The 27861-nt window shown below is 66.9% G+C and overlaps 1 protein-coding gene across 1 annotated transcript; it reads left to right on the forward strand.

Annotated features, from left to right (window-relative positions):
* The first annotated feature begins 313 nt into the window (after positions 1-313).
* ITGA5 (integrin subunit alpha 5) lies at positions 314-25251 on the forward strand. The gene is given in 35 exon segments (XM_058822039.1): positions 314-536; positions 1474-1604; positions 2579-2691; positions 3194-3320; positions 4061-4122; positions 5359-5404; positions 5859-5984; positions 6276-6320; positions 6411-6454; positions 6839-6895; positions 7220-7272; positions 7995-8046; positions 8048-8103; positions 8105-8208; positions 9214-9272; positions 9274-9406; positions 9919-9964; positions 10061-10165; positions 10612-10667; positions 11088-11158; positions 11160-11258; positions 12168-12305; positions 12899-12963; positions 13531-13607; positions 13610-13689; positions 14672-14764; positions 15560-15639; positions 16888-16968; positions 17943-18045; positions 19463-19612; positions 20451-20519; positions 21343-21456; positions 23253-23354; positions 23926-24048; positions 25150-25251. Coding segments are annotated over 35 exon segments (3162 nt in total). The 5' UTR covers positions 314-318; the 3' UTR covers positions 25234-25251.
* Positions 25252-27861: the final 2610 nt, after the last annotated feature.

The raw sequence follows: 27861 nt of genomic DNA on the forward strand, positions 1-27861 counted from the left end.
CCCCTCTGTCCCTTGTCCTCGGCGTGTCCCGGTGTCTCCGGGGTGTCCCCGGGGTGTCCCCGTGCCCGCTGTCCCCTCTGTCCCCGGGCTGTCCCCGCTCCGCCCCGCTCCCCTCGGGGTGCCCCCGTCCCTCCTGTCCCTTATCCCCATCGCGTCCCGCTCCCCCCGGTGTCCCCGGTGCCGGTGCCGGTGCCCGGCGGGGCTCAGGCTCCTCCCCGGTGAGTCACGGCGGGGCGGGGCGGCCCCGGGCCCCCCCCGGGCACTTTCCGAGGGGACTCGGAGCGGGAGCAGCGCCGAGCCCGGGCAGCCCCGAGCGCCATGGCCCCGGCCCCGGCCCCGGCCCGGCCCCGCCGCCGCTGCGGGCCCCGCGTGGCGCTGCCGGTGCCGCTCCCGGTGCCGCTGCCGCTGCTGCTGCCGCTGCTGCTCCCGCCGGTCGCCGCCTTCAACCTGGAGGCGTCGCGGCCCGTGGTGTTCCGCGGGGCCCCCGGCTCCTTCTTCGGCTTCGCGCTGGACTTTTACCTGCCCGAGCCCCGCAGGTACCGGCAACCGGGCCGGGAACCGGGAACCGAGCGGGGAACGGGGAACCGGGAGCCGGGAACCGGGAGCGGCACCGCCGGGACGGGAACCGCGCCGGGAACCGGGAGCGCCCGCGGGGAACCGGGACGGGACGGGGCGGGGGCGGCGGGGACGGGAACGGACGGACCGAGGGACGGAGGGACCGAGGGACGGGGCCGGGAGAGGGACGGGAACCGGGCACCGGGAGCGGGAGCGGCCCCGGTGGGACGGGGAGCGGCCGCGGAGCGGGGCGGGGCTCGGAGGGCCGGCCCCGGAGCGGGATAACGGGAACGGGACAGCGGCACCGGGAATGGGAAGGGCCAACGGGAACGGGCGGGGGCGGCGGGAACGGGAACGGGAAGTGCGAACCGGGACCGAAAGTGTGACCGGGAGCGGGACGGGGCTGAGGGAGCCGGGGAGCGGGGCGGGAACGGGGACCGGGCCGGGGCAGCGGGGACGGGAATGGGACACCGGAATCGGAACCGGGACGGGAGCCGGGAATGGGAGGCAGGAAGCGGGGCCGGGAACGGGAACCGGGAGGGTCCGGCCCGTCCGGGGGGTCCCAGCGGGGCCGAGCCCGGTCCCCCCGTGTCCCGCCGGTGTCCCCCCGGTGTTCCCCGGTGTCCCCCCCGCGCCGGCCCCGCCGGGGGTCCCGGGCCCCCCTGCCCCGAGCCCGGAGCGTTTCCTGTAACCGGAGCCGGGAGCTGCCCCCGGGGGGCTCTGGGGGGGGCTCGGGGGATCCCGAACACCTGGGGGGGGGGGTCCCGAACATCTGGGGGGGTCCCGAACATCCGGGGGGGTCCCGAACATCTGGGGGGGGGGGGCCCAGGCACGGCCTTGCGGCCCCCCCGGTGCCCCGCGGGTGACAAGCGCGGTGTCCCCGCGGTGTCACCACCCCCCCCCCCGTGTCCCCCCCAGTGTCAGCGTCCTGGTGGGCGCCCCCAAGGCCAACACGAGCCAGCCCAACGTGACTCAGGGGGGCGCCGTGTTCCACTGCCCCTGGCCCCCCCAGGGCGGCGCCTGCGCCCCCATCGACTTCGACCACATCGGTGAGGGGACACCAGGGACACCTGGGGACACCGGGGACACCTGGGGACACCGGGGACACCTGGGGACACCGGGGGGGGGCACTGGGGACACGGGGACTTGGGGGGACGTGGAGGGGGGAATGAGACTCACCTGGAATGGGGGGGACATGTGGAGGGGACTGGAGACCCCCAGGGAATGGGGACAGGGACAGCTCCACTCAGGAACGAGGATGGGGACAGGGACAGGGTCAGGACGTCCAGGAATGGGGACAGGGACAGGGACAAACCCCCAGAAACTGGGACTGGGACAGGACCAAACTCCCAGGGTATGGGGACAGGGACAGGGACAGGGACAAAGCCCCAGGAATGGGGATGGGGACAGGGTCAGGAGCCCCAGGAATGGGGACAGGGACAGGGACAGGGACAAACCCCCAGAAATTGGGACTGGGACAGGACCAAATTCCCAGGGTATGGGGACAGGGACAGGACCCCCAGGAATGGGGACAGGAACAGGGACAAAGCCCCAGGAATGGGGATGGGGACAGGGTCAGGAGCCCCAGGAATGGGGACAGGGACAGGGACAGGGACAGGACCCCCAGGAACAGGGACAGGGACAAACCCCAGGAACAGGGACAGTCCCAGGCCGTGGGCGGGGGACAGGAATGGGGACAAAGAAGGGGGTCTGGCATGTGGGGACAGGGTTGGGGACACCCCCAGGGGACAGAGCCACAGCGGTGGCACCCAGAGACCCCCAGGACGCCCCCGGGCAGCTCGGTGTCACCGTGTCACCGTGTCACTGTGTCACCGTGTCACCGTGTCACCGTCCCCCGTCGCTGTCGCTGTCGCTGTCCCCACCCCCCGATGGCCTTGGCTCCGTTAATGATCAACCTGGGGATGGGGGGGGGATCCAGGGGGGGCTTGGGGGGCACAGTGGGGGGGGGTGGGGGTGGCTGGGGGGGTCCCTGGGGGTCCCCTGACCCCTGTGCCCCCCCCAGGGACCCGCACCCACGACTTTGGGGGCAACAGCAGCGACGGCGCCGAGCCCGTGGAGTTCAAATCCCTGCAGTGGTTCGGGGCCACCGTGAGGGCCCACAACGGCTCCATCCTGGTACCTTGGGGACATTGGGGACATTGGGGACATTGGGGACATTGGGGGGACACTGGGGCCACCGTGAGGGCCCACAACGGCTCCATCCTGGTACCTTGGGGACACCAATGGGGACATTGGGGACATTGGGGACATTGGGGGGACACTGGGGCCACCGTGAGGGCCCACAACGGCTCCATCCTGGTACCTTGGGGACACCAATGGGGACATTGGGGACATTGGGGACACTGGGGCCACCGTGAGGGCCCACAACGGCTCCATCCTGGTATGGGGACACCAATGGGGACATTGGGGACACCACTGGGGACACCGGGGGGGACACAACGGCTCCATCCTGGTATGGGGACACCGGGGACACTGGAGGGGCATGGGGGACATTGGGGACACAACGGCTCCATCCTGGTACGGTGACATTGGGGACACCCCTGGGGACACCGGGGCACACCGGGCACACCGTGTGGTGACCCCGCGGTGCCCCCCTCCCCTTTGTGCCCCCCCCCAGGCGTGCGCCCCCCTGTACAGCTGGAGCCCCCCCAAGGAGGAGGGGGGGGCGCGGGAGCCGGTGGGCTCCTGCTTCCTGTCCCTGGGCAACTTCTCCAAGTTCGTGGAGTACGCGCCCTGCCGCTCAGGTGGGACCCGAAACTACCCCAAAACCACCCCAAAACCACCCCCAAACCCCCTGTCATCCCTGCCGCTCAGGTGGGACCCGAAACTGCCCCAAAAACCCCCAAAAACACCCCAAAACCACCCCAAAACCCCCTGTCATCCCTGCCGCTCAGGTGGGACCCAAAACCACCCCAAAACCACCCCAAAACCACTCCAAAAACCCCTGTCATCCCTGCTGCTCAGGTGGGACCCAAAACTGCCCAAAAACCCCCCAAACCCCCCGGGAGCTCCTGTCCTCCCTGCCACTCAGGTGGGACCCCAAAAACTGCCCTAAACCCCCCCAAAACCACCCAAAACACCCCAAAGACCCCCTGTCCTCCCCGCCGCTCAGGTGGGACCCCAAAAACGCCCAAAACCACCCCAAAATCCAACACCCCCAAAAAAAAAACAACCAAAACCTTCCAAAACCCCCAGTCCTCCCCGCCGCTCAGGTGGGACCCCAAAACCGCCCCAAAAACCCCCAAAACCGCCCCAAAACCCCCCCCAAAAAACCCTCCAACACCCCCAGTCCTTCCCGCCGCTCAGGTGGGACCCCAAAACATCCCAAAAACCCCCAAACCACCCCAAAACCCCCCCAAAAAACTCTCCAAAACCCCCAGAGCTCTGTGTCCCCCAGACCCCTTGGGTTCCCCCAAGCCCTGCCTGGTCTTTGGGGAGGGGGTGACACCCCCGGGACCCCCTGACCCCCCCCGTGTCCCCCCAGACCTGAACTCGGCGGCCGGGCAGGGCTATTGCCAGGGGGGCTTCAGCGCCGACTTCACACAGGTGGGACTGGGGGGGTCCTGGGGGGTCCTGGGGGCGTTTTTGGGGGGGCTCCTGGTTCAGGTTGGGGTTTTTCGGCGTGTCCTTGGGGGGCTTTTGGGGGGGTTTTGGGGTGATTCTGGGGGGTTTTGGGGTGGTTCTGGGGGGTTCTGGGGGGTTTTTGGGGGGCTCCTGCTTCAGGTTGGGGTTTTTCGGGGGGTCCTGGGAGGGATTTTGGGGGGGTTTTGGGGGGGTTTTGGGGTGGTTCTGGGGGGTTCTGGGGGGTTTTTGGGGGGGCTCCTGCTTCAGGTTGGGGATTTTCGGGGGGTCCTGGGAGGGATTTTGGGGGGTTTTGGGGTGGTTCTGGGGGGTTTTTGGGGGGGCTCCTGCTTCAGGTTGGGGATTTTCGGGGGGTCCTGGGAGGGATTTTGGGGGGGTTTTGGGGGGGTTTTGGGGTGGTTCTGGGGGGTTTTTGGGGGGGCTCCTGCTTCAGGTTGGGGATTTTCGGGGGGTCCTGGGGGGGATTTTGGGGGGTTTTGGGGTGGTTCTGGGGGGTTTTGGGGGGGCTCCTGGTTCAGGTTGGGGTTTTTCGGGGGGTCCTGGGGGGGGATTTTGGGGGAATTTGGGGTTGGGGTGGTTCTGGGGGGTTTTGGGGGGGCTCCTGGTTCAGGTTGGGGTTTTTCGGGGGGTCCTGGGGGGGATTTTGGGGGGGTTTTGGGGTGGTTCTGGGGGGTTTTTGGGGGGGCTCCTGGTTCAGGTTGGGGTTTTTCGAGGGGTCCTAGGGGGAATTTTGGGGGGGTTTTGGGGGGGTTTTGGGGGTCTCCTGGTTCAGGTTGGGGTTTTTCGGGGGGTCCTGTGGGGTTTGGGGGGGTCCTGGGGGGGTTCTGTTGGGGTTCACGGGGGGTCCCGGGTGGCTTTGGAGGGGTTCGTGGGGGATTCATGGGGGGGTTGGGGTTTTTGGGGGGTCCCGGGCGGGTTCGGAGGAGTCCAGGGAGGGGTTCATGGGGTGTTCGGGGATTGGGGGGTTCAGGGGGGTTCAGGGGGGATCTCGGGGGGGTTTTGGGGGTCCAGCCCCGCTGAGGGGGGGTCCTGTGTTGGTTTTGGGGGGGTTTTGGGGGTCCAGCCCCGCTGAGGGGGGGTCCTGTGTTGGTTTTGGGGGGGTTTTGGGGGTCCAGCCCCGCTGAGGGGGGGTCCTGTGTTGGTTTTGGGGGGATTTTGGGGGTCCAGCCCCACTGAGGGGGGGTCCCGGTGTCTCTGCAGACCGGGCGGGTGCTCCTGGGGGGGCCCGGCAGCTTCTTCTGGCAAGGTGAGACCCCCGCCCCACCCGGGCTGTCCCCTGGGTGTCGCCATTGTCCCCTGGGTGTCCCCCACTGTCCCCTGTGTGTCCCCTACCTGTCCCCCTGTCCTCTGCTTGTCCCCCACTCCCCCCTGTGTGTCCCCACTGCCCACCCCGTCCCCTGTCCCCTCCCTGTCCCCTGCCTGTTTTCCCTGTCCCTGTCCCCAAAGGTGCTGAGGTGTCCCCTGTCCCCAGGGCAGGTGATGGGGTGTCCCCGGTGTCCCCAGCCATGCTGAGGTGTCCCCTGTCCCCAAGGCAGGTGATGGGGTGTCCCCGGTGTCCCCAGGCAGTATCCCCGGTGTCCCCAGCCATGCTGAGGTGTCCCCTGTCCCCAGGGCAGGTGATGTCGGTGTGAGGTGTCCCCGGGCAGTGTCCCCATTGTCCCCGGTGTCCCCAGCCATGCTGAGGTGTCCCCTGTCCCCAGGGCAGGTGATGTCGGCCACCCAGGAGCAGATCACGGCCGGGAACTTCCCCGAGTACCTGATCCAGGAGGTGCCGGGACAGCTCCAGACGCGCCAGGCGGAGCCCAGCCACGACGACAGCTACATGGGTGACACTTGGGGACATTGGGACACATTGGGGACATTGGGGACAGCTGGGGGACACAGGGACACAGGGACACAGGGACATTGGGGACATTGGGGACACTGGGGACATGGGGACACGGGGACACAGGGACAGCTCCAGACGCGCCAGGCGGAGCCCAGCCACGACGACAGCTACATGGGTGACACTTGGGGACATTGGGGACACTGGGGACACATTGGGGACATTGGGGACACCGGGGACAGCCACATGGGTGACACGCAGGTGACACTCTCTCTCTCTCCCCCCCCCCCAGGTTACTCGGTGACAGTCGGGGAGTTCAGCGGTGACACCACGCAAGGTGGGTGACAGCGGGTGACACGCGAGGGTGGCACGGCCACCCCTGGCCACACCTGACAGTGTCCCTTCTTTGTCCCTTTGTCCCCAACAGACTTCGTGGCCGGTGTCCCCAAGGGCAACCTCACCTACGGCTACGTAAGAGGGGACACGGGGGGGACACAAAGGGGACACAAAGGGGACACAAAGGGGACACAAAGGGGACACAAAGGGGACATGGAGGGGACATGGGGGGAACACAAGGAAGACACTGGGGACACGGGGGGGACACAAAGGGGACACAAAGGGGACACAAGGGACATGGAGGGGACACGGGGGGACACAAAGGGGACACAAAGGGGACACAAAGGGGACACAAAGGGGACATGGAGGGGACATAGGGGGGAACACAAGGAAGACACTGGGGACACGGGGGGGACACAAAGGGGACATTGGGGGGACACTGGGGGGGGGTCACAGTGCCCGTGTCCCCCCCCCCCCCGCTGGCTCAGTGTCCCCTCGGTGTCCCCTCGGTGTCCCCAGGTCACCATCCTCAATGGCACCAACATGAAGTCCCTGTACAACTTCTCGGGGGAGCAGGTGAGGACGGGGGGGTCTGGGGGGGATTTGGGGGTCTTGGGGGGTCCTGGGGGTGTCTTGGGGGGGGGGTCTGGGTGGTCCTGGGAGGGACCTGGGGGATTCTGGGGGGATTTGGGGGGTCCCAAAAGGGACCCGAGGTGGGGAGTGGGGGGGACACCCAGGGAGGGGGGAAGGGGGTTTCAAATGGGGGGGGGGGCTCTAAAATGGGGTGTGGGGTCCCCATGGAAGGGTGGGGGGGATACACAGAATTTGGGGGGGGGGGGGGGTGTCGTTCTGGCCCCTCCTCACCCCGTTTTGTCCCCTCCCCCCCCCCCCCCCCCCCAGATGGCCTCGTACTTTGGCTACGCCGTGGCCGCCACCGATGTCAACAACGATGGGTGAGGGACCCCCGGGACCCCCTGATAGAGACCCCCCTGGGACCCCCAGGACACCCCCGGGACCCCCCTGGGACCCCCCTGAGACCCCCGGGACACCCCTGGGAACCCCCGGGACCCCCAGGAACCCCCCCTGGGAGCCCTGGGACCCCCCGGGACCCCTCAAATGGCTCCGTGCCCCAGGAGTGCCCCCCAAAATTGCTCTGTGCCCCCTCCCTCACCCCCAAAAGTCACTCGGGGGGCCCCCCCAGTGCCCCCCAAAAGTGCTCAGTGCACCCCCAAACTCAGCCCGTGCCCCCCCTAAATGGCTCAGTGCCCCCCCCAGACTCACTCAGTGGCCCCCCCAGACTCACGGACCTGCTGGTGGGGGCCCCCCAAGCTCTCTCTGTACCCCCCAAACTCACCGTGTACCCCCCCAAATGACTCAGTGACTCCCCCAATGGCTCAGTGCCCCCCCTAAACTCACCCTGAACCCCCCCGTGCTCCCCCAAATGGCTCAGTGACCCCCCCCAAATTCACTGTATGCCCCCCCCAAATGGCTCAGTGACCCCCCCCAAATTCACTGTGTGCCCCCCCAGACTCGCAGACCTGCTGGTGGGGGCCCCCCAGCTCACTCTGTACCCCCCAAACTCACCGTGTGCCCCCCCCAAATGGCTCAGTGACCCCCCCCAATGGCTCAGTGACCCCCCCCAAACTCACTGTGTGCCCCCCCCGTGCCCCCCCAGACTCACGGACCTGCTGGTGGGGGCCCCGCTGTTCATGGCCCGTACCAACGGCGCCGCGGGGGGGGCGCGGGGAGCTGGGCCGCGTGTACCTGTACCTGCAGCGGGGGGGGGGCCCCGCCCGCCGCCCCCGCCGCCCTCACGGGCACGCACGAGTTCGGGCGGTTCGGCAGCGCCATCGCCGCGCTCGGCGACCTGGACCGGGACGGATACAACGGTACCGGCACCGGGGGGGGGCTGCAATGGTACCCGGGAACGGGGGGGGAACGGGACCGGGACGGATACAACGGTACTGGCAATGGGGGGGGGATACAATGGTACCGGGAACGGGGGGGGAACGGGACCGGACGGATACAACGGTACCGGCACCGGGGGGGGGGCTACAATGGTACCGGGAACGGGGGGGGGAACGGGGACCGGGACGGATACAACGGTACTGGCAACGGGGGGGGGGATACAATGGTACCGGGAACGGGGGTGGGGGGGGGACAATGGTACCGGGGGGGGGGACGGGACCGGGACAGATACAACGGGACCGGGACCGGGGGGGGCTACAATGGTACCGGGAACGGGGGTGGGGGGCACAGGGACCTGGACCGGGACGGATACAACGGTACCGGCAACGGGGGGGAACAACGGTACCGGGAATGGGGGGGGCTACAATGGTACTGGGAGGGACCTGGACCGGGACGAATACAACGATACCGGGACCGGGGGGGGGGGGGGGGAACGGTACCGGGACAGATACAACAGTACCGGAACGGGGAACGGGGCAGGGAAATGGTACCGGGGGGAGGGAACGGGACCGGGGGGGGGGGGGAAACAGGACCCGGACCTGGGGCGGGCTACAATGGTACCGGGGGGAAATAATGGTACCCGGAGGGGAACGGGACCGGGACGGATACAACGGTACCGGAACGGGGGGGGGCACCGGGACCGGGGGGGGGCAAGGGGACCGGGAGCGTGGGGGGTACCGGGAGGGGAACGGGAGCGGGACAGAGACAACGGTACCGGGGGGACAGAGGGGGGGAAACAGGGAATTGGGGGGGGGGGTTATGGGGTGGTTATGGAAGGGTTTAGTGGGAGGTTATTGGGGGGAAACTGGGGGGATTTACAGGGGGTTTATGGGGGGGCACGGGGGGGGGGTTATGGGGGGGTCTATGGGGCTCCGGGAGGGTTTTGGGGGTGCCCCCCCCGCTGACCCCCCCCTCCTCGTGCGCAGACGTGGCCGTGGGGGCCCCGCTGGGGGCCGAGGGGCGCCGGGGGCTCGTGTTCATCTTCCGGGGGGGGGGGCGCGGGGCTGCGGCCCCGGCCGGCGCAGGTGCTGCGGGGAACGGGAGCGCCCCGGGGCCAGCCCGACTTCTTCGGGGCCGCGCTGCGCGGGGACAGCGACCTGGACGGCAACGGGTACCCGGGTGAGGGACGGGGACGCCCGTGTGTCACCCCTGTGTCACCCCTGTCACCCCTGTGTCACCCCTGTGTCACCCCTGTGTCACCCCTGTCACCCCCACACAACGGGTACCCGGGTGAGGGACGGGGACGCCCGTGTGTCACCCCTGTCACCCCTGTGTCACCCCTGTGTCACCCCTGTGTCACCCCTGTGTCACCCCTGTGTCACCCCTGTCACCCCCACACAACGGGTACCCGGGTGAGGGACGGGGACACCCGTGTGTCACCCGTGTGTCACCCCATGTGTCACCCCTGTGTCACCTGTGTGTCACCCGTGTGTCACCCCTGTGTCACCCCTGTGTCACCCCTGTGTCACCCCTGTGTCACCTGTGTGTCATCCCTGTAACCTTCTGTCATCCCCTGTGTCACTCCCCCTTGTCCCCCCCTGGGTCCCCGTCCCTGTCCCCATGTCCCCCCAATGTCCCCCTGCCCCCCAATGTCCCCCTGTGTCCCCTCGGTGACCCCCCCGTCCCCACAGATCTCCTGGTTGGCGCCTTCGGGGCGGACGCGGCCGTGGTTTACAGGTGAGTGTCCCCATTGTCCCCAATGTCCCCGTTGTCCCCGTTGTCCCCAATGTCCCCATTGTCCCCAATGTCCCCATTGTCACCTGTCCCCCCCAGGGGCCGCCCCATTGTCCACGCCAGCGCCACCCTGGCCATCGTCCCCTCCATGTTCAACCCCGAGGAGCGCGGCTGCGCCCTGGCCAGCGGCCACCACGTGTCCTGGTGGGTGACAGGGGGACAGGGAGGGGACAGGGAGGGGACAGGGAGGGGATAAAGAGGGGACAGGGTGGGGACAGCAAGGGGACGGTGGGGGACACTGCAGGGACACTGTGAGGACAACAGGGGGACAGCGGGGACAGCTGTGGGGACAGCAGGGGACAGAGAGAGGGGACACGGAGGGGACAGAGAGGGGACACTACAGGGACAACAGGGGGACACCAGGGACAGCTGGGGACAGGGCGGGGACAGTGGAGAAGACATGGGGGACACCGGGAGGGGACATGGGGACACTGGGAGGGACACTGGGATTCCCAGGGACATGGGGACAGGGCATTGGGGACACTGCAGGGGGAACTGGGGACACTGCTGGGTCATTGGGTGTCCGGGAGGGGGACACTGAGGGGACACTGAGGGGACACACGGTGCCACCCCTGTGTGTCCCCTCCCAGCATCAATGTCACCTTCTGCCTCAACGCCTCCGGACGTCACCTGCCCGGGCCCATCGGTGAGGGGACATGGGGGACACTGGGGGGGACATGGGGGACACTGGGGGGGACATGGGGGACATTGGGGGGGACAGGGGAGGGGATGCTGGGGGGGACAAGGGAGGGACAATGGTGGGGGCACAGGGGACATGGAGAGAACAAAGGGGACATCGCAGGACGGGGACAATGGAGGGGACAAATGGGGACACCCCAGGGGACACCCCGGCGGTCGTGTCCCTGTGTCCCTGCGGTGTCCCCAAGGGTGGCACAGCAGCCGTGGGGACAGGACGGGGACCCCAGGACTGTCCCTGCCGGGTCCCCATGGTGTCCCCATGTCCCCGAGGGTGGCACAGCAGCCGTGGGGACAGGACGGGGACACCAGGGCAGTGTGCCTGCCATGTCCCTGACGTGTCCCCATTGTGTCCCCTCGCTGTCCCCAGGGCTGGCGCTGGAGCTGAGCGTGGACGGGGCCCGGCCGGGGGGGGCGCGGCGGGCGCTGTTCCTGGGGGGGGGCGCGGGGGGGGGCGCCCCCCTCCCCCACGCGGAACCTGAGCCTGGAGGTGCCCAACGGGGGGAGCCCGCGCTGCCGCACGCTGCCCGTGTTCCTCAGGGTAAGGGGGCCCCGACACCCCCAAAACTGCGCAAAAACTGCGCAAAAATACCCCAAAAACTGCCCCGAAAATAGCCCCCAAACCGCCCCGAAAACTGCCTCAAAAACCCAACAACTGCTCCAAAATAGCCCAAAAATACCCCAAAAACTGCCCCAAAACTGCCCAAAAACTGCCCAAAAATACCCCCAAAACTGCCCCAAAATCTGCCCCAAAACTGCCCCAAAATACTCCAACTGCCCCAACGACTGCCCCAAAACCAGCCCCAAAAACTGCCCAAAAATACCACAAAAACTGCCCCCAAAACTGCCCCAAAATACCCCAAAACTGCCCCAAAACTGCCCCAAAGCTGCCCCAACAACTGCCCCAAAACCTGCCCAAAAATACCCCAAAAACTGCCCCAAAACCAGCCCCAAAAACTGCCCAAAAATACCCCAAAAACTGCCCCAAAAACTGCCCCAAAACTGCCCCAAAAACTGCCCAAAAACCCCAAACAGCCCAAAATATCCCAAAACCGCCCCGGGTCCCCTCATGTCACCCCCGTGTCACTCTGGGTAGCCCCTTTGTCACCTCTGGGTCCCTTGTGTCACCTCCCTGTCCCCATGGAGTCCCCATGGTGTCCCCATGTCCCCAGAACAAAGCCGAGTTCCAGGACAAGCTGTCACCCATCCCGGTGTCCCCATGGTGTCCCCACGGTGTCCCCAATGTCCCCAGAACGAGTCCGAGTTCCGGGACAAGCTGTCCCCATGGTCTCCCCATGGTGTCCCCAATGTCCCCATGGTGTCCCCAGTGTCCCCAGAACGAAGCCGAGTTCCGGGACAAGCTGTCGCCCATCCCGGTGTCCCCATGTCCCTGTCCCTGTCAGTGTCCCCAATGTCCCCAATGTCCCCACGGTGTCCCCAATGTCCCCAGAACGAGTCTGAGTTCCGGGACAAGCTGTCGCCCATCCCGGTGTCGCTGAGCCTGGCCCTGGACCCGGCCGTGTCCCCTCCCCCGCCGGGACTGTCCCCGCTGCTGTCCCCGGCCACGCGCACGCGCCTCGAGGCCAAGGTATGTCACCTGTGTGTCACCTGTGTGTCACCTGTGTCACCTGTGTGTCACCCTGTGTCACCTGTGTCACCCCTGCTGTCCCCGCTGCTGTCCCCGGCCGTGCGCATGCGCCTCGAGGCCAAGGTACGGCACCTGTGTGTCACCTGTGTGTCACCTGTGTGTCACCTGTGTCACCCTGTGTCACCCTGTGTGTCACCTGTGTGTCACCTGTGTGTCACCTGTGTCACCCTGTGTGTCACCTGTGTCACCCTGTGTCACCCTGTGTGTCACCTATGTCACCTTGTGTCACCCTGTGTGTCACCTGTGTGTCACCTGTGTCACCCTGTGCCACCCAGTGTCCCTGTGTCCCCCATGTCTGCCATCACCCCAATGTCCCCAATGTCCCCATCACCCCTCTGATGTCCCCGTGCTGTCCCTGCTGTCCCCTCTGATGCCCCCATGCTGTCCCCCGTGCTGTCCCTGATGTCCCCCATGCTGTCCCCTCTGATATCCTTGTGCTGTCCCCTCTGCTGTCCCCGTGTCCCCTCTGATGTCCCCATGTTTTCCCCCGTGCTGTCCCCTCTGATGTCCCCGTGCTGTCCCCGTGTCCCCAGGCCCACATCCAGCTGGACTGTGAGGACAACGTCTGCGTGCCCGACCTGCAGCTCGAGGCCAGCGCGTAAGGGGGACACCGGGGACATGGGTGGGGACACCGGGGACATGGGTGGGGACACCGGGGGGACATGGGTGGGGACACCGGGGGAACATGGGTGGGGACACCGGGGGGACATGGGTGGGGACACAGCGGGACCAGGAAGGTGTGGCTGTGCCCAGGCTGGCCCTGGGGGTTTCTGTGAATGTCCCTGGTAATGTCCCCAATGTCCCCGATGTCCCCGGGGACCACTGGGCGCTGTTCCTGGGGGGCTATGGGGATGTCCCCAATGATGTCCCCAATGTCCCCAGTGATGTCCCCAATGATGTCCCCAATGATGTCCCCAGGGACCGCCGGGCCGTGTTCCTGGGGGACAGGAACCCCCTCAATGTGACGTTCCTGGGGGTGGTTTAGGATGTCCCCAATGATGTCCCCAATGTCCCCAGTGTCCCCAATGATGTCCCCAATGATGTCCCCGATGTCCCCAGTGTCCCCGATGTCCCCAGGGGACAGGAACCCTCTCAATGTGACATTCCTGGGGGTGGTTTAGGATGTCCCCAATGATGTCCCCAATGATGTCCCCGATGTCCCCAGGGACCGCCGGGCCGTGTTCCTGGGGGACAGGAACCCCCTCAATGTGACGTTCCTGGCGCGCAACGTGGGCGAGGGGGGCGCCTACGAGGCCGAGCTGCACCTGCGCCCCCCCCCGGGCGCGCTCTACTCGGGGGTGCTGCGGCCCCACGGGGTGAGGGGGCACCGGGGGGCACCCAGGGATGGGGAGGGGGCTGCGGGTGTTGGGGTCTGGGGGTTTGGAGGGCTTTGAGGGAGTTTGGGGGGGTTTGGAGGGGCTGGGGAGGCACCCAGAGGGTGGGGAGGGGGCTGCAGGCATTTGGGTCTGGGGGTTCGGAGGGGTTTGGGGGGGTTTAGAGGGGCTGGGGGCGCACTGGAGATGGGGAGGGGGCTGCGGGTATTGGGGTCTGGGGGTTTGGAGGGGTTTTGGGGGGGCACTCTGAAGGTGGGGAGGAGGCTTGGGGGTCCTGGGTTGATACCGTGACGGTGGGGAGGGGGCTGTGGGTATTGGGGGGTGTCAGTTTGGGTGGGTTTGGGGGGGTTTGGAGGGGCTGGGGGGCACCCTGAGGGTGGGGAGGGGGTCCCAGGTATTTGGGGGTGGGGGCTTGGGGGGGCTGTGTTGATACGCCAGGGGGGGGGAGGGGGCCGTGGGTATTGGGGTCTGGGGGTTTGGAGGGGTTTGGGGGACTGGGGAGGCACTCCGAAGGTGGGGAGGGGGTCACAGGCATTTGGGGGTGGGGGCTTGGGGGGGCTTGGGGGGGTTTAGAGGGACTGGGGGGGCACACTGGAGATGGGGAGGGGGCCGTGGGTATTGGGGTCTGGGGGTTTGGAGGGGCTGGGGGCGCACTCCGAAGGTGGGGAGGGGGTCACAGGCATTTGGGGGTGGGGGCTTGGGGGCTTTGGGGGTTCAGGGGGGCACCCCGAGGGTGGGGAGGGGGCTGCAGGCATTTGGGTCTGGGGGCTTGGGGGCTTTGGGGGTTCAGGGGGGGCACCCCGAGGGTGGGGAGGGGGCCATAGATATTGAGGGGAGGGCATTTGGGGGGGGCTTGGGTGGTCTGGGGATATGGGGGGGGGGGATGAATTGGGGGTCCGGGGGGGGGGGGTCACTCACCACCGCTGACCCCCGACCCCCCCCCCCCCAATTTCTCTCTGTCCCCCTCCCCAGAATTTCTCTGCCCTGAGCTGCGAGCTGGGGGGGGGCAACGGCTCGAGCCCCCTGGTCTGCGACCTGGGCAACCCCATGAAGGCGGGGGCCAGCGTGAGTGGGGCTGGGGGCTTCGGGGGGGGGCTGGGGGGGGATTTGGGGGGGTTTGGGGGGGTTCTTGGGGGGGTCTGGAGGGGTTTTGGGGGAGCGTTTGTGAGGGTTTGGCGGGATTTGGGGAGGTCTGGGGGGCTTTGGGAGGGGTTTTATGGGGGGTCTGGGGGCTTTGGGGCATCTAGGGGGGTCTGGAGGGGGATTTGGGGGGTCTGGGGGGGTCTGGAGGGGGATTTGGGGGGTTTTGGGGGGGGTCTGGATGGGTTTTTGGGGCGTTTTTGGGGGGCATTTGTGAGGGTTTGGGGGGATTTGGGGAGGGCTGGGGGACTTTGGTGGGGCTCTTTGGGAGGGTTTTGGGGGGGGTCTGGGGGCTTTGGGGGGGTCTGGGGGAGTCCGGAGTGGGATTTGGGGGGTCTGGGGAGGAGTTTGGGGGATTTGTGGGGGTTTTGGGGGTATTTTGGGGGGATTTGTGGGGGTTTTGGGGGGGTCTTTGGGAGGGTTTTAGGGGGGTTTTGGGGGGGGTCTGGGCGGGTTTTGAGGGGCTTTGGGGGAGTTTTGGGGGAGTCTTGGAGGGGCTTGGGGGGGATTTGAGTTTTGTGGGGGTCTGGGGGGTCTGGAGGGGCTTTTGGGGGGGGATTTGTGAGGGTTCTGGGGGGATTTGGGGGGTTCAGGGCAGTCTGGGTGGATTTTGGGGGGATTTGGGAGATTTTGGGGGTTTTGGGGGGCTCCGGGGGATTAGGGGGGGTTATGGGGGTTTGGGGGGGGGGGGGGTCCCGGCTGACCCCCACCCACCCACAGATTTGGGGGGGGCTGCGTTTCACCCTCCCCCACCTGAGCGACAACAGCAGCAGCGTCCGGTTCGAGCTGCAGATCCGCAGGTGGGGCTGGGGGCGCCCCGAAATGGGGGCACCCTGAAATGGGGGCACCCCGAAATGGGGGCACCCCAAAATGGCAGCACCCCGAAATGGGGGCACCCCAAAATCGGGGGCATCCTGAAATGGGGGCACCCCAAAATGGGGGTATCCTGAAATGGGGGCACCCCGAAATTGGGGCACCCTGAAATGGGGGCACCCCGAAATTGGGGCACCCTGAAATGGGGGCACCCTGAAATGATGGCACCCCGAAATGGGGGCACCCCAAAATTGGGGGCACCCCGAAATGGGGGCACAGGGGGGGCACCCCGAAATGGCGGCACCCCAAAATTGGGGGCATCCTGAATTGGGGCACCCCAAAATGGGGGCACCCCGAAATGGGGGTATCCTGAAATGGGGGCACCCTGAAATGGGGGCACCCCGAAATTGGGGGCATACTGAAATGGGGGGCACCCCGAAATTGGGGGCACCCCAAAATGGGGGCATCCTGAAATGGGGGCACCCCAAAATTGGGGGCGTCCTGAAATGGCGGCACCCCAAAATGGGGGGCACCCCGAAATGGCGGCACCCCGAATTGGCGGCACCCCAAAATTGGGGGCATCCTGAAATGGGGGCACCCCGAAATGGCGACACCCCGAAATTGGGGGCATCCTGAAATGGCGTCACACCAAAATGGGGGGCACCCCAAAATGGGGGGCACAGTGGGGCACCCCAAACTCGGGGGGGTCGGGGGGAGCGGTACCCCCAGTTTGGGGGGATCAGGGGGGTCCCGGCACCTCCAGTTTTGGGGTTTGGGGGGGGGGGGGTCAGAGGTCCCGGCACCCCCATTTTAGGGGGGTCACGGGGGGGGTGGCACCCCCAATTTGGGGAGCCAAGGGGGGGTCCCAGGAGCTGGGGGGGCACCCGGAGTGGAGGGGTCCCTGTCAGAGGTTTTTTGGGGGGGGGTTCGTGACCCTGGGGACGTCCCCAAATTGTGGGGGGGGGGTCCCTGGGGGTGTCCCTAAATTGGGTGGGGGTCCCAGGGGTGACCCTAAAGGGGTTGGGGGATCCCTGTTGATGTCCCCAAGGTGGGTGGGAGTCCCTAAAGGGGTCGGGGGTCCCTAAAGGGGTCGGGGGTCCCTAAAGGGGGTCGGGGGTCCCTGGGGGTGTCCCTAATGGGGTCGGGGGTCCCTAAAGGGGTCGGGGGTCCCTAAAGGGGTCGGGGGTCCCTGGGGGGAGGGGTCTGGGCCGTGACGCCCCCCCGCCCCCCCGCAGCAAGAACGCCAACAACTCGCAGAGCGCCGTGGTGCCGGTGGCGCTGGCGGTGAGGGCGGCAACGAGGGTGTCCGTGCTGGGGTGAGTGACACTGGGGACACTGGGGACATGGGGACACACTGGGGACACTGGGGACACTGGGGACATGGGGACACACTGGGGACACTGGGGACATGGGGACATTGGGACAACGAGGGTGTCCGTGCTGGGGTGAGTGACACCGACAGGGGACACTGGGGACACTGGGGACACTGGGGACAGCCAGGGGACACTGGGGACATTGGGGACATGGGGACAACGAGGGTGTCTGTGCTGGGGTGAGTGACACCAACAGGGGACACTGGGGACACTGGGGACAGCCAGGGGACACTGGGGACATGGAGACACACTGGGGACACTGGGGACATGGGGACATTGGGACAACGAGGGTGTCCGTGCTGGGGTGAGTGACACCGACAGGGGACATTGGGGACACTGGGGACAGCCAGGGGACACTGGGGACATGGGGACATTGGGACAACGAGGGTGTCTGTGCTGGGGTGAGTGACACCGACTGGGGACACTGGGGACACTGGGGACACTGGGGACATGGAGACATACTGGGGACACTCGGGACAGCCAGGGGACATGGGGACACTGGGGACATTGGGGACATGGGGACAACGAGGGTGTCCGTGCTGGGGTGAGTGACACCAACAGGGGACACTGGGGACATGGGGACACACTGGGGACACTGGGGACATGGGGACAATGAGGGTGTCCGTGCTGGGGTGAGTGACAATGGGGACATCAACAGGGGACATGGGGACAGCCTGGGGACACTGGGGACACGCAGGGGACACGAGGGCACCTGAGATCTTCCCAACGCTCTGAGTGTCCCCTCCTTGTCCACCGTGGGTTGGGTGACCCAGAGGACACAGAGGTGACACGGAGGTGACAGGAGGGGACAGGAGGGGACACGGAGGTGACACGGAGGTGACACGGAGGTGACAGGAGGGGACAGGAGGTGACAGGAGGTGACACACAGCGCTGTCCCCCCCCCGGTGTCCCCGCAGGGTGTCCCGGCCCGACGTTGTCACCATCCCCGAGGGGGGGTGGGGGCCCGACCCCCCCCAGCGGCTGCAGGACCTGGGGCCACCCGTGGAGCACGTCTACGAGGTGGGGACACGCGGACACCTGTCCCCAACCCGGGTCACAATGTCCCCAACCCGGGGTCTCTGTGTCCCCAATATGGGGGTCACAATGTCACCAAACCTGGGGTCACTGTGTCCCCAACCCTGGGTCACAATGTCCCCAACCTGGGGTCACTGTGTCCCCAATATGGGGGTCACAATGTCCCCAAACCCCGGGGTCTCTGTGTCCCCAATATGGGGGTCACAATGTCCCCAACCTGGGGTCACTGTGTCCCCAATAGGGTCACAATGTCACCAAGCCCGGGGTCTCTGTGTCCCCAATATGGGGGTCACAATGTCACCAAGCCCGGGGTCTCTGTGTCCCCAATATGGGGGTCACAATGTCCCCAAACCCCGGGGTCTCTGTGTCCCCAATATGGGGGTCACAATGTCACCAAGCCCGGGGTCTCTGTGTCCCCAATATGGGGGTCACAATGTCACCAAGCCCGGGGTCTCTGTGTCCCCAATATGGGGGTCACAATGTCACCAAACCCCGGGGTCTCTGTGTCCCCAATATGGGGGTCACAATGTCACCAAGCCCGGGGTCTCTGTGTCCCCAATATGGGGGTCACAATGTCACCAAACCTGGGGTCACTGTGTCCCCAGCCCGGGTCACAATGTCCCCAAACCCCGGGCATCTCTGTGTCCCCAACCCTGGGGTCCCTATGTCCCCAACCTGGGGTCCCTGTGTCCCCAAACCCCGGGGTCTCTGTGTCCCCAACCCTGGGGTCCCTATGTCCCTAATCCCAGGGTCACTGTGTCCCCAACCCTGGGTCACAATGTCCCCAAACCCCGGGGTCTCTGTGTCCTCAATCCTGTGATCTCCATGTGCCCAACCCTGGGGTTCCCACGTCACCAACCTGGGGTCCTGTGTCCCCAACCCCGGGGTCACAATGTCCCCAGCCCTGGGGTCCCTGTGTCCCTAATCCCAGGGTCTCTGTGTCCCCAACCCTGGCGTCACAATGTCCCCAACTTGGGAGTCCTGATGTCCCCAACCCTGGGTGTCCTGATGTCCCAAATCCTGTGATCCCCGGTCCCTCACCTGCGGGTCCCCGTGTCCCCAAATCAGGGCTGTCCCACCATCCCCGAGCCCTGGGGGTCCCCTTGTCCCCACCCCGTGTCCCCGTGTCCCCTCCTGTGTCCCTCCATGTCCCCCCATGTCCTGACCCCGTGTCCCCTCCTGTGTCCCTCCATGTCCCCAGGTGGTGAACGAGGGTCCCAGTGCCCCGGGGGTGTCCCCACCCCTTGTCCCCATGTCCCCACCCCGTGTCCCCATGTCCTGACCCAGTGTCCCCGTGTCCCCAGGTGGTGAACGGGGGTCCCAGTGCCCTGGGGGTCCCCGTGTCCCCATGTCCTGACCCTGTGTCCCCATGTCCTGACCCGGTGTCCCCCCGTGTCCCCAGGTGGTGAACGAGGGTCCCGGCGCCATCAGCCAGGGCACGCTGGAGCTCAGCTGTCCCCTGGGCCACCGCGGCCACCCCCTGCTCTACGTCACCGGCCACGAGGGGCTGCACAACTGCACGGCCAGCCACGGCACCGACCCCCTCGGGCTGGTGGGGACAGCGGGGACAGTGGGGGGACAATGGGGACAGTGGGGACAGTGGGGACGGTGGGGACAGGGGGGGTAATGGGGACATTGGGGACATTGGGGACATTTGGGACAGGGGGGGTAATGGGGACAATGGGGACATTGGGGACAATGGAGACATTGGGGACAGTGGGGACAGTGGGGGCAACAGGGACAACGGGGACAATGGGGGGACAATGGGGACAGTGGGGGGACAGTGGGGGTAATGGGGACATTGGGGACAGTGGGGGTAATGGGGACAACGGGAACAGGGAGGGCAACGGGGACAATGGGGACAATGGGGACAATAGGGACAATGGGGACAATGGGGACAAGGAGGAACCGGGGGGACATTGGGGATGGGGGAGGACAATGGGGGCAATGGGGACACTGGGAATAATGGGAACATTGGGGACAGCGGGGACATTGAGGACAGGGGGGACAATGGGGGTAATGGGGACAATGGGGACAATGGGGACACGAGGGACGGTGGGGACAATGGGGACATTGGGGACACTGGGTGGCACTGGGGACATTGGGAGGTGCCGGGGGTGGCTGGCACAGGGCTGTCCCCAGAGCTGTCCCCGTGTCCCCAGCCCTGTCCCCAGCCCTGTCCCCGTGTCCCCAGCGCTGTCCCCAGCCCTGTCCCCAGCGCTGTCCCCGTGTCCCCAGCGCTGTCACCGTGTCCCCAGCCCTGTCCCCAGCGCTGTCCCCATGTCCCCAGCGCTGTCCCCAGCCCTGTCCCCAGCGCTGTCCCCGTGTCCCCAGCGCTGTCCCCGTGTCCCCAGCCCTGTCCCCAGCGCTGTCCCCTGTCCCCATTGCAGGAGCGGGAGCAGAGCCCGGGTCCCCACGTGCTGCAGCGCCGGGACACCGGGGACACCGGGGACAGCCTGGTGAGTGTCACCGTCCCCTTGTCTGTCCCCTTGTCCCCTGCCACACCCACGGGACTGTCCCGAGTGTCCCCAAGGCGGGGGCGCTGCGGTGACACCGGGGGGTGGCAGGGGGGGTGACCAGAGTGACCAAGAGTGACCAAGAGTGACCAGTGGTGACCCGGGGGTGACCCAAGGATGACCCAGGAGTGACCCAGGAGTGACCAAGGGTGACCAGGGGTGACCCAGGAGTGACCAGGGGTGACCAGGGGTGACCAGGGGTGACCCAGGGGTGACCAAGGGTGACCAGGGGTGACCAGGGGTGATCCAGGAGTGACCCAGGAGTGACCAAGGGTGACCAAGGGTGACCGGGGCTGACCAAGGGGTGACCCAGGAGTGACCAGTGGCGATTGAGGGCGACCAGGGGTGACAGAAGATGACCAGTAGTGACCAGGGATGACCTGGGGGTGGCTTGGGGGTGACCCGTGGTGACACGGGGGTGGCTTGGGGGTGACCGGAGGTGACCAATGGTGACCCGTGGTGCCCCGTGGTGCCCCACGGTGACCCCGGGAGTGGCCATAGTGACCCGCGGTGGCCCGTGGTGGCCCTGGGGGTGGCCGTGGTGACTCTGGGGGTGGCCGTGGTGGCCCGCGGTGGCCCGTGGTGACACTGGGGGTGGCCGTGGTGACCCTGGGTGTGACCGGAGGTGACCAATGGTGACCCGTGGTGCCCCATGGTGACCCCGCGGTGACCCTGGGAGTGGCCATAGTGGCCTGTGGTGGCCCTGGGGGTGGCCGTGGTGACTCTGGGGGTGGCCGCGGTGCCCCGCGGTGACACCTGTGCCCAGGTGTGTCCCGAGGCCGAGTGTTTCCGGCTGAGCTGCCCCTCGGGGGCGCTGCAGCGGCAGCAGCGCGTGACCCTGCGCCTGAGCTTCCGCATCAGGAGCCCCCCCCCGCGACAGGTGAGACCCCAAAACCCCCCCAGGGACCCCAAAACACTCAGGCCCCCCCCCCCCGGGACCCCAAGACAGCCCTGGGACCCCAAAACATCCCAGGACCCCCCCTCTGAACCCCCCCCGGGACCCCAAAACAGCCCCGGGACCCCAAAACATCCCAGGACCCCCCCTCCCAACCCCCCCCGGGACCCCAACACAGCCCTGGGACCCCAACATAGCCCTGGGACCCCAACACAGCCCTGGGACCCCAAAACATCCCGGGACCCCCCCTCCGAACCCCCCCCGGGACCCCAAAACAGCCCTGGGACCCCAACACAGCCCTGGGACCACCGTGAGCCCCTCAGGGTCCCGGGACCCTCCCCAAATTCCCGGGGAACCCCCCACAAAGTCCCTGGGAGCCCCCCGGAACCTGTCCTGAATCTTGGGACCCCCCGGGACCCCCCGGGACCCCCCATGAAGGGACCTTGGGTGTCCCCCGTGCGTCCCTGTGGCAGTGACGGTGGCACTGACGGGATGTCCCCTTTGTCCCCCGTGTCCCCTCTGTGTCCCCTGTGTGCCCTGCGTGTCCCATTGGCACTGGGGGGATGTCCCCACGTGTCCCCGTGGCACTGACACTGTCCCTGTGTCCCTGTGTGTCCCCGTGTCCCCTGTGTGTCCCTGTGGCACCGACACTGTCCCCCTGTGTCCCCTGTGTGTCCCCTGTGTCCCTGTGTGTCCCTGTGTGTCCCTGTGGCACCGACACTGTCCCCCTGTGTCCCCTGTGTGTCCCCTGTGTCCCTGTGTGTCCCTGTGTGTCCCCGTGGCACTGACACTGTCCCTGTGTCCCTGTGTGTCCCCATGTGTCCCTGTGACACTCACACTGTCCCTGTGTGTCCCCTGTGTGTCCCCGTGGCACTGACACTGTCCCTGTGTCCCTGTGTGTCCCCGTGTCCCTTGTGTGTCCCTGTGACACTGACACTGTCCCCGTGTGTCCCCGTGGCACTGACACTGTCCCTGTGTCCCTGTGTGTCCCCATGTGTCCCTGTGACACTGACACTGTCCCTGTGTGTCCCCTGTGTGTCCCCTGTGTCCCTGTGTGTCCTTGTGTGTCCCCATGTCCCTGTGACACTGACACTGTCCCTGTGTCCCCGTGGCACTGTGACACTGACACTGTCCCTGTGTCCCCGTGGCACTGACACTGTCCCCCGTGTGTCCCTGTGTGTCCCCGTGTGTCCCTGTGACACTGACACTGTCCCTGTGTGTCCCCGTGGCACTGACACTGTCCCGCGTGTGTCCCTGTGTGTCCCCATGTGTCCCTGTGACACTGACACTGTCCCTGTGTGTCCCTGTGACACTGACACTGTCCCTGTGGCACTGACACTGTCCCTGTGTCCCCGTGGCACTGACACTGTCCCGCGTGTGTCCCTGTGTGTCCCCTGTGTGTCCCTGTGACACTGACACTGTCCCTGTGTGTCCCTGTGACACTGACACTGTCCCCCTGTGTCCCCTGTGTGTCCCCTGTGTCCCTGTGTGTCCCCCTGTGTGTCCCCATGTCCCTGTGACACTGACACTGTCCCTGTGTCCCTGTGGCACTGACGCTGTCCCCCGTGTGTCCCTGTGTCCCCATGTGTCCCTGTGGCACTGACACTGTCCCCCGTGTGTCCCCTGTGTGTCCCTGTGACACTGACACTGTCCCCATGTGTCCCCTGTGTGTCCCCGTGGCACTGACACTGTCCCTGTGTCCCTGTGGCACTGACGCTGTCCCCCGTGTGTCCCTGTGTCCCCGTGTGTCCCTGTGACACCGACACTGTCCCCTGTCCCAGCGGGAGCTGTGGCCGCTGTCCCTGCGCTGTGACGCCGAGTTCCGCGTGCTGCAGCTGCCCTACAGAGTGCGGCCGGACAGCCACCCCCGGCACCGCCTGCAGGTGACACCAAGGGGACACTGGGGACACTGAGGGGACACTGAGGGGACATTGGGGACATTGGGGGTGTCACAGCTGCCCTACAGAGTGCGGCCGCACAGCCACCCCCGGCACCGCCTGCAGGTGACACCGAGGGGACACTGAGGGGACATGGGGACATTGGGGACTCTGAGGGGACACTGGGGACATTGGGGGTGTCACAGCTGCCCTACAGAGTGCGGCCGCACAGCCACCCCCGGCACCGCCTGCAGGTGACACCGAGGGGACACTGGGGACACTGAGGGGACACTGGGGACATTGGGGACACTGGGGACATTGGGGACACTGGGGACACGGAGGGGACATTGGGGACACTGAGGGGACACTGGGGACACTGAGGGGACATTGGGGACACTGAGGGGACACTGGGGACACTGAGGGGACATGGAGGGGACGGGGCTGTTTGGGGTGACACCGCGGGTGACACTGGGGTCTGGGGTGGCAGGTGGTGACAGCGCTGGCGAGGTCCTGCCCCGAGGCAGGTGGCACTGGGCGGCGCGGGGGTGACACAAGGTGGCGCTGTCGCTGTCCCCAGGTGGTGACGGCGCTGTCGCGGGCCCGGCCCGAGGCGGGCGGGGGGGTCCCGGTGTGGGCGGTGGTCCTGGCCGTGCTCCTGGGGCTGCTCCTGCTCGGCCTCCTCTGCTACGGCCTCTACAAGGTGGGGCTGGGGGCAACGGGGGGTTTGGGGGGGCTGGGGGGGGTCACAGGGGGCTGGGAGGGTCTGGGGGGGGCTCTGCAAGGTGGGGCTGGGGGCATTGGGGGGGGTTTGGGGGGGGGTCACAGGGGTCAAAGGGGTCTGGGGGGCTCTACAAGGTGGGGCTGGGGGCTCTAGGGGGGTTTGGGGGGTCACAGAGGGCTGGGGGGGCTCTGCAAGGTGGGGCTGGGGGCATTGGGGGGGAGTTTGGGGGGGGTCACAGGGGTCAAAGGGGTCTGGGGGCTCTACAAGGTGGGGCTGGGGGCAACGGGGGGGTTTGGGGGGGCTGGGGGGGTCACAGGGGGCTGGGAGGGTCTGGGGGGGCTCTGCAAGGTGGGGCTGGGGGCTCTGTGGGGGTTTGGGGGGGGTCACAGGGGTCAAAGGGGTCTGGGGGCTCTACAAGGTGGGGCTGGGGGCAACGGGGGGGTTTGGGGGGGCTGGGGGGGCTCTGCAAGGTGGGGCTGGGGGCATTTTGGGGGCCTGGGGGGGGTTTGGGGGCGGTCAAAGGGGTCTGGGGGGCTCTGCAAGGTGGGGCTGGGGGCTCTGGGGGGGTTTGGGGGGTCACAGGGGGCTGGGGGGGCTCTGCAAGGTGGGGCTGGGGGCATTTTGGGGGGCTGGGGGGGGTTTGGGGGGTCACAGGGGTCTGGGGGCTCTACAAGGTGGGGCTGGGGGGATCTGATGGGGATTTGAGGGGGTCTGCAGGGGATTTGGGGGGGCTCTGCAAGGTGGGGCTGGGGGCTCTGGGTGGGATCTGGGTGGCATTTGGGGGGACTCTGGGGGGATATGAGGGAGTCTGGGGGGATTTGGGGGCATTTCAGGGGGTCTGGGGGGATTTGGGGGGGTCAGAGGGGTCTGGGGGCTTCTGCAAGGCGGGCATGAGGAGCTCGGGGGGCACGGGGGGCACTGGGGGGCACTGGGGACACGCTGGGGGCTTCAGGGAGGGACAGAGGGGACACGGTGAGCCCGGGGTGGGCACAGGGACACGGGGGGTGGCGCTGGGGGGTCCCGGGGACATTTCGGGGTCCCCCTGACCCCCCCCCCCCCCCGTCCCCGTCCCCCCCCCAGCTGGGGTTCTTCAAGCGCTCGGGGCCCTACGGCACCGCCATGGAGAAGGCGCAGCTGAAACCCCAGGCGGCCTCCGAGGCCTGAGGGGACCCGCGGTGACAGGGACACCCACGGCTGGGGACCCTGCGGTGACAGCTGGGGACAGCCGGGATGGGGACCCTGCGGTGACAGGGACACCCTGTCCTGTCCCCGTGCTGGGGACTCTGCGGTGACAGCTGGGGACACCCACGGCTGGGGACCCTGCGGTGACAGGGACACCCTGTCCTGTCCCCGTGCTGGGGACTCTGCGGTGACAGCTGGGGACATCCACGGCTGGGGACATCCACAGCTGGGGACCCCACGGTGACAGGGACACCCCGGGCTGGGGACATCCATGGCCTGGGGACACCCCATGGCTTCAGGACATCCCACGGCTTGGGGACATCTCACAGCTTGGGGACATCCATGGCCAAGGACACCCTCAGCTTGGGGACAACCTCATGGCTTGGGGACACCCCACAGCCCAGGAGCACCCTCGGCTTGGGGACATCTCATGGCTTGGGGACATCTCACGGCTTGGGGACATCCATGGCCTGGGGACACTCCATGGCTTGGGGACATCCATGGCCTGGGGACACTCCATGGCTTGGGGACATCTCACGGCCTGGGGACATCCCCGCACTTGGGGACACTCCATGGCTTCAGGACATCCCCATGGCTTGGGGACATCTCACGGCTTGGGGACACTCCATGGCTTGGGGACCCCCGCAAGGACGGTGTCACCTGCACGGCTGGGGACCCTACAAGGACAATGTCACCTGCACCAGCGGTGTCACCTGCACGGCCAGGGATGTCCCCAGTGCTGGGGACCCCACACTGCCAATGTCACCTGCATGGCCAATGTCACCCGCGTCGGTGACGTCCCCCACTCCACGCCCCCGGCTGGGGACACCCACGGCGCCCACCCCCACACACAGAACTGTCACCGGGCTGGGGACACTGTCCCATGAACTGTCACCGGGCTGGGGACACTGTCACTGAACTGTCACCAGGCTCAGGACACAATCACAGAACTGTCACTGCGCTGGGCACACTGTCCCAGGAACTGTCACTGCATTAGGGACACTGTCACTGAATGTCACCGAGTTGGGGACACTGTCCCATGAACTGTCACCGGGCTGGGGACACTGTCAGCAGGCTCAGGACACTGTCCCAGAACTGTCACCGAGCTGGGGACACTGTCCCATGAACTGTCACCGAGTTGGGGACACTGTCACTGAATGTTCACCGAGTTGGGGACACTGTCCCAGGAACTGTCACCGAGTTGGGGACACTGTCCCCGGAACTGTCACCGAGTTGGGGACACTGTCCCAGGAACTGTCACCAGGCTGGGGACCCTGTCCCATGAACTGTCACCAAGTTGGGGGACACTGTCCCCGGAACTGTCACCGGGCTGGGGACACTGTCCCAGGAACTGTCACCGAGTTGGGGACACTGTCCCAGGAACTGTCACCAGGCTGGGGACCCTGTCCCATGAACTGTCACCAAGTTGGGGACACTGTCCCAGGAACTGTCACCGAGTTGGGGACACTGTCCCCGGAACTGTCACCGGGCTGGGGACACTGTCCCAGGAACTGTCACCAGGCTGGGGACACTGTCCCAGGAACTGTCACCGGGCTGGGGACACTGTCCCAGGAACTGTCACCAGGCTGGGGACACTGTCCCAGGAACTGTCACCGAGCTGGGGACACTGTCCCAGGAACTGTCACCGAGCTGGGGACACTGTCCCAGGAACTGTCACCGCGCTGCACCAGGACGCGTCCCCAAGGCACAGCTGCCACCACCGGTTTGGGGACACCAAACTGGGAACAACCAGGAATTGTCACCAGCGGGGACTGTCACCAGCAGACCAGGGACTGTCACCACTGGACCTGGAATTGTCACCAGTGGGAATTGTCACCACCGGTGGGAACTGTCACCACTGGACTGGGAATTGTCACCACAGGACTGGGAACTGGTGGCACATGGGTGACACCGAGCTGCCACCGCCACGGACACTGCAGGGGACACAGAGACACTACAAGGACACAACAGGGACACCATGGGGACACCAGGACACCATGGGGACACCTTGGGGACACCCGTGTGACACCGGGACGTGTCCCCGGCGCTGTCACCTCGCCCAGGACAGGACCTGGGCGGCACCTGGGGACGGTGTCACGGCGTCACCCTGTCCCAGCGTGACCCGGGGACGCTGCCCCCCAGTGCCACCCTCCGTCACCCTCTGTCACCCGGTGCCACCCGGTGTCCCCTCCCTGCACTGCCCGCCCCCCCCGGGCACCTCACTTTGCACTGACCCCGAGCTGGGGGCACAGCCCGGCCCCGGTGTCCCCAGGGTGTCCCTGGGTGTCCCCAGGGTGTCCCCAAGGTGTCCCCAGGGTGTCCCCAAGGTGTCCCCAAGGTGTCCCCGGTGTCACGGGGGGTTTGCACTATGGCGGGGGGGGGGCAGGGGGGGCGTGGCTTCGGTTTGTATTTAATTATGGGGGGGGCGCCCTCGGGGCCCCCCAATAAACGAGTCTGACCCACAGGGACCCTGGGGACACGAGGGGACACGAGGGGACAGGGGACACACGCGGGGGTATCGGGCACACCAGGGGACACTTGGGGACAGGGAGGGCCCTTTGGGAACGGGGGGGGGACACACTCGGGGGGACAGGGGGACACTCAGGGACA

Source organism: Ammospiza caudacuta, chromosome 31 (genome assembly GCF_027887145.1).
Source record: "Ammospiza caudacuta isolate bAmmCau1 chromosome 31, bAmmCau1.pri, whole genome shotgun sequence".
In the NCBI taxonomy this organism is placed as follows: Eukaryota; Metazoa; Chordata; class Aves; order Passeriformes; family Passerellidae; genus Ammospiza; species Ammospiza caudacuta.